Source organism: Corvus brachyrhynchos, unplaced genomic scaffold (genome assembly GCF_000691975.1).
Source record: "Corvus brachyrhynchos isolate BGI_N302 unplaced genomic scaffold, ASM69197v1 scaffold193, whole genome shotgun sequence".
NCBI lineage: Eukaryota > Metazoa > Chordata > Aves > Passeriformes > Corvidae > Corvus > Corvus brachyrhynchos.
The window spans coordinates 99861-105735 of NW_008237087.1; the positions used below are offsets into that span (position 1 = coordinate 99861).

At 61.8% G+C, this 5875-nt stretch overlaps 1 protein-coding gene across 1 annotated transcript in view; it reads right to left on the reverse strand.

Annotated features, from left to right (window-relative positions):
• The window catches only part of STAT6 (signal transducer and activator of transcription 6), a 6231-nt gene extending 1076 nt beyond the window's left edge, over window positions 1-5155 (reverse strand). The window contains exons 1-15 of the mRNA XM_017728667.1: window positions 4963-5155; window positions 4718-4856; window positions 3113-3196; window positions 2723-3027; window positions 2477-2608; window positions 2178-2366; window positions 2022-2109; window positions 1798-1920; window positions 1578-1670; window positions 1240-1446; window positions 1069-1163; window positions 838-974; window positions 585-731; window positions 331-400; window positions 7-59 (exon numbers count right to left, since the gene is read on the reverse strand). Coding sequence (XP_017584156.1) covers window positions 7-59; window positions 331-400; window positions 585-731; window positions 838-974; window positions 1069-1163; window positions 1240-1446; window positions 1578-1670; window positions 1798-1920; window positions 2022-2109; window positions 2178-2366; window positions 2477-2608; window positions 2723-3027; window positions 3113-3196; window positions 4718-4856; window positions 4963-5078 — 1978 coding nt within the window. The 5' untranslated portion in view covers window positions 5079-5155. The remainder of the gene's footprint in view (window positions 1-6; window positions 60-330; window positions 401-584; window positions 732-837; window positions 975-1068; window positions 1164-1239; window positions 1447-1577; window positions 1671-1797; window positions 1921-2021; window positions 2110-2177; window positions 2367-2476; window positions 2609-2722; window positions 3028-3112; window positions 3197-4717; window positions 4857-4962) is intronic.
• Between the last annotated feature and the right edge of the window lie 720 nt (window positions 5156-5875).

Consider the following 5875-nt stretch of genomic DNA (forward strand, 5'->3'; position numbering starts at 1 on the left):
CCCCCCGCCCGGGGGGGCCCTGGGGGGGGGCCCCCATGGTGCTTGGAGGCTGCTGGTCCCTGCAAAAGCACATGGTCCCCATCAGCATGGCCAGGTCCAGGCTCTGAAGGGGGACATGTGCCGGTGGGTGCTCGGGGGTAGGGTGGTAGGTGCACAGACGTGCCCCAGCGCAGCTCGGGGGGCCCACAGGGGACTCTTCACTCACCAGCACAGCTCTGTTTTTCCCAGTCAGGGATTTCCCTGCCCTGGGGGATGCTCAGGCCGGCCAGGGGTCGTGCTAACCCAGGTCTGTGCAAACCCTGGCCCACGTGCACACAGCCTTGCACCCACCTTTCGCTTTCCACCGTCATCTTGATGGCAGTGGAGACGTAACCCCGGACGTCCTTGCCTGTCTGCTCTTCTGCTCAGGGAGGAGAAGCATCCATGAGCCACCACCTCCCACCACCATGCCCTGCCAACCCTCTTTGCCACCACCCCCACAAACCCTGGGGCCACCTGGGTGAGACCCAAGACACCCCCCACGGCATTGCTGGGGTGCAGAGAGGCAGCACAGCCCAGGGCCCATCCTGGACCCCTCCACTCACTGTTGTAGTGACTCCCAAACGCCTGATCCTTGGGGATGTTGGGGTACAGATTGCGGAGCTGCCCCAGGTCCCGGATCCGGTCGCCGAGGGAGCGGATGGACAAATCCTTGGCAGAGAAGGGCTGGATGTTTTCCACCTGGCTGGAGCCTGAGCGAGGGAAGACATGTCACGGGATTCCAGTGCTGGTTCCTGTAACACCCCACAGCTGTTGGCAACAAGGGCCCCCCCTGCACAGCCTCTGACCCCATCTCACCGTCCTTGCCCCGGATGACGTAAGCGATGGTGACGCCCCCGATCTCGGAGTCGCTGAAGCGGAGCAGGAAGGTCCCGTCCGGCTCTGCGCTCAGCAGTTTGCACACGTACTGCTTGCTGATGAAGCCCACAATGAGCCTGGAGGGGTGGACAGGTAGGGAAGAGGGATCAGGATCACCCAGGGTGGTGGGGTGGGATCAGGACTCCCAAAGCTCAGCCCCGGGGCACCCACCTGTCTGACCAGTAACTTTTGAGGCATCTCTTGGTGAGGTCCAGGACTCCATCAAACCACTGCCAGAAGGTGAATCCCCGGCCAGGGAGGATCTCCTGAGGCAGAGAGAGGCCATGAGGTTCCCCATGGCTACGCTGGCTCCTGCCCACCCTGGCCAGCCCTCCCAGTCACCTTGTTGAACTGGGCCCAGGAGACGTGGCGGCTCTGGAAGTCCTCGAACCTGGCGCTGTGGTCATTGAAGATCTTCTGGGCCAGGAAGAAGTAGTGCTCCTTGAGGAGCCCCTTGGTGGTCTGCACCTCTGCCATGAACTTCAGGTTCAGGGTGTCACACATCTTCTCCCAGGGCACCCGCTCGGCCACCACGAAGGGCACCCGGTCCTGTGGGCAGGGGGTCATCAGGACAGGATGCTCACCCTTGGACTCCTGCTCCAGCCTGCACTGTTGCCCCCCCCTCCAGAGCCCACCCAGCCCCAGGTTCCAGCTCCTTCCCTCTGGCTCCTGGCACTCACAATCTCAGAGAAGGCGTTATCCCACAGCACGGTGGCTTTGGCGTTGTTGTCCTGGTTCCCGTGGACGATGACCACGATGGGCAGAGACAGGACCTGGGGGCAGAGAGTGGCCCTGAGCCAAGTGTGGTGGCTGCCCTGGGACTGTCCCAGCCCAGCACAGGTGTCCCACAGGGGAAGGCTCAGCACATCCAGCCCCATCCCATGGCAGAGGAGCTGGTACCTGGAGTTGGATGGAGATGTTGCTGGGGGTCAAGGCCACATTGGTGCTGAACAGGACGGCGCATTTCTCCTCCGTCACCGACTCGGAGCCCTTCCGCTCGCAGCGCTTGATCTTCTTCAGCAGCTGGGGAGGGAAAGCTGAGCATCCCCAGCCTCGGAACTCCCAAAAACCCAACGGAGACCCCAGCAGAGCCCCCAGCCCGGCCCCTCATTGGTGGCACTCACCACGTTCTTGAAGTTGGCGCAGCAGGTCCCGCTGGTGGGGTTGGTCTCCAGGGACACCATGTTGTGCATGATCTCCCCCGTGCTCTCGCTGGGCAGAGGAGGGGGTCAGGGGGGCACGGCAGTGGGGAAGCCCCCCCCCTCACCTCCACTGCTCACCTGAGGGTGTTGCTGTAGTTGCTGAGCTCCAGCTCCCGTGCCTGTTTCTCCGTCACCATGTCAGCCCTCACCACGTAGGGCTTGGGCGCTGCCTTCAGCAGCTGAGGGCCCAGCAGGAACCGGACGCTTGCCTGGAACTTGGTCTGGGTCTTCAGCACCTGTGGGGGCTGCTTCTCCACCAGGAAGGAGCTGAGGGACAAAGGGACACCATGGCACTTAGCACAGCACCTGCCAGCTCTGCCACCAGCCCCTGCAGACCCACCTCAACCCTTGGCCACCACAGCCCCCCAGCCTGTTACCTCTTGACCAGGCTGGACAACACCTCGTTCAAGCGCTCCAGGAGCGGGGCCAGCAGCTCAGGCCCCAGCTCTGTGCTCACTGCCATCACCTGCTGCTGCAGCTGGAAGTAAACCTCGACCAGCTTCTCACACCTGGGGAAAGGGGGACCCTCAGCACCCCACCATCACTCACCTGGAGCCCCTCGGGCCAGTGCAGGGAGTAGGGGGTTGCTCAGAGTCCCCCAGCCACACCCTGTGCCCCCCCACCTCTTCTGCAGTGGTGCCAGGTTCTCCTCGAAGATGGCCCCATTCCCTGCCAGCTGCTGTTGTCTCTTCCAGATCTGAATCCTCTTCAGGACCTGCTGTTTGGCCACCTCCAGCTCCTTCACAGCCTCCAGGGTGAGGGTGGGCAGTTCCCTGGGGGCTGTGGAGCTCTCCACGGCCCCGTCCCGCCCCGGCCCCTCTCCCGGGAGTGCCTGGATCTCACGGACTCGATGCTGCAGCCGCTGCAGCCCCAGGCTGAACTTCAGCTCCTCCTGCCGCCGGTGGAAGCTGAGGGGCAGGTGGCGGTCCTGGGGCAGAGCAGAGCGGGGTCAGTGGGGGCTGCTGCCAGTCCTGCACCTCGGGGTGCCCGGGAGGGGGGCAGGGACCACCCACCCGTTTGAGCACAGCCGCCTTCTCGCCCTCCAGGATGGCTCTCATGACAGCCACCAGCCGCAGCGGGTCGTGGCGGAAGGGGTTCTGGGGGGACACAAATGGGGGGTGTCGGGGGGGGGCAGGACACGTGCCCCCTGTTCCTGGCCCCCTCCCACCCCAGCCCCTTCCCACAGCACCTGGCCAAGGCAATTCGGGGGTTCCACAACCACCACAGAGCTGATTTCCAGCTTTTAAACCTCTTTAAATGGCGCACAGAATCATGGAATATCTGGAGGTGGAGGGACCATCAGGATCATCGGCTCCAACTCCATTTTTTTGTATAAAAAGTAGAAGAATCCACTTCAAATTGGGAAAAAAAAAAAAAATTCCAAACCAAAAAAGAATTCTCCATTCCCGTGAGCATTTCCTCCAGCCTGACACCTGGGGGAGACTCTCCCAGCTGCCCTGGGCGGATCAATGCTTTCCTCTGAAAACAGGGAGAGGAATTCCCCGCTGGCTCCGTTCCTGCGTCCCATGCCAGCTCCTCCGGCCTTCACGCATTTCCCAAATTAGCTACTTCCCAAAACAGCAGCAAAACACCATGGGGGGAATGGCTGATGACGCACTTGGTGGGTTCCTGTGCCGGTGGGAGCTCCACTTCGAGGGGCTGGATGCAGCCCTGTGGGCTCTTCCAGGGAAAATGTGGGATTCAGGGGGTGAGAGGCCCAGGTTTGGCTCCCAGCCCTGTGGTTGCCCAACCTGGGGGTGACCTGGCTCCCACCACCCACGGCAGCAGCGAGAACAGGGAACACCCCAGATGGGCGTGGAGAAATGAGGATTTGGTGGTCCGGGATGAGGGATGGATGGAGGGAGGAGGGAACACAGATAGGCTGCTCTGCTTCAACATTTTAAATAATAAAAAATCCCTAAGCTGAAACATCTGCTCGTTTCCTACAGCAAAAAGCAACAGTCTTGTTTTGGAAAGTCACTCTGCTCCCCAGAAGTTGTGAGTAAAGCTGATCCCTTCCCAAATGTTGGATATTAAAAAGGTCTGTTACCAAAAAAGCAGAGTTTTCAACCAGAATGGGGCTCTGGGAGTGAGCCCTGCTCAGCCCTGGTGCTCTGAGCTTTGCTGGCCAGAGGGTTGGGAAAGGGACAGAGCAATTCCAACAGCCTTGATAAGAGAAAGGTCCTCAAAAACGAAACCTAGAGCTCACGGCAGGAGGAAATGCAGCCCCACATGGCCTGGGGAAAGGAGAAATCAAACAGCCGAGCAGAAAATGGGGAACATCTGGTGAGACAGCCCCCAGGTGCCAACAACTGGGGGTGAGTGGGGCCACGGGGGCTGAGGGGCTCAGGAGGGTCCCCATGGGACTGTTTGAGGGGGGATGTGGCAGCTCCCTGTGGGCCACTGGGCTGCAGAGCCTGGGATACAAACAAACCCCTCTGTCCTCTGTAACACCCCAAAAACCCAGCTGCTGAGTCTGCTCATTGCCCACAAGGCTGGAAAGGGGTGTCACACAGGGACCATCCTAAGGCATCGAGCCCTTCCAGCATAAAATAATCAAGTTTTCCTGGGAGCTGGCTGCGATCCCAGCGTGACCCAGCCCCAGGGTCCCCGCGCACCTCGATGCCGCTGACTTGCTGCAGGATCTGGCACTGCTGCCCGTCACTGCTGGCAGCGCTGCGGAGTTTCTCCAGCATGTCTGACAGCATCCTGCTGGCCATGCTGGTGCAGAAGGTGTCAGAGCCATTGATGAACTCCCTGGAGAGGGGAGAAGTTGGGAGAATGGGCATGGATCCCCCACCCTCCCCTGTGTGACCCCCCCGCCTCATGCTGCTCTGGGGAGGAAGGGTCCCGGGAGACTCACCAGGGCTGGTTCTCCAGCCACTCGGCCAGGAGACAGCGCAGGCTCCGGGGAAACTCCGTGGAGAGGCTGCTGAACTCCTCCGGTGGCATGTGGGACACCAGGTTCCAGAGGGACATCTTGGAACAGTCACCTGTAAACAAAAAGGAGAGGGGATGAGGGCAGGGCCAATGGAGCAGCCCCCAGCCCAACCCTGGCAGGGCTGAGGACCAAGAGCCTCTCACGGAGGGGGCAAGAGCTGCTGCTTGTCCCTTCCTGTCTGAACCTGCTGCTCCACTGGGCTGGGGCTGCTGGGGAGGAGAAGGAGTGGGAAGCTTGATTCAGGATCGGCCTCTTGGGCAATCCTGGGCGGGCTGGCAGCCCACTTTGTGCCTCACTTTCCGGTGTCTCCAGGGAATCCCTGCTCCTTCAGCCATGGGTGTCACACAGGGACACTCAGAGGGACAGGCAAGTGCTGCTAGACTTGGCACAGGAGAGCTGGGAGAGCCGGAAGACTGTGGAAACCCCTGGGAGTGGGAGAAGTGTGAACTCCCCCGAGCTTGGTGAGGCCGTTCTGCTGGGGTGATCCCAGTGAGGTGGCTCGGCTGCCCCCCAAACTTCCTCAGGTGTCCCCTGCCAGCAGGGCCCCTTCCCCAGCTGCCCCTCACGCTTGGTGGGCTCCAGAGATCACGGAAAGCAAGAAGAGGACTGGAATGAGGCGCTAGATAGGGAACTCCACCTGGAACGCCTGGGCTGGGGGCTCACGGCCCCACCACACCCCAAGGCGGACGTCAGAACCCCAACATTCCCAGCCCGTCCCCTCAGCAGTGCCCGCGCCTCTTCCCGACAGCTCCCGCCCTTCCTCCCCCCACGCTCGCTCCCTCGGGCCCCGCCGCAGCCCCGTGGGCCCGGCCGGCCAGCGGGGTGCCCACCCACA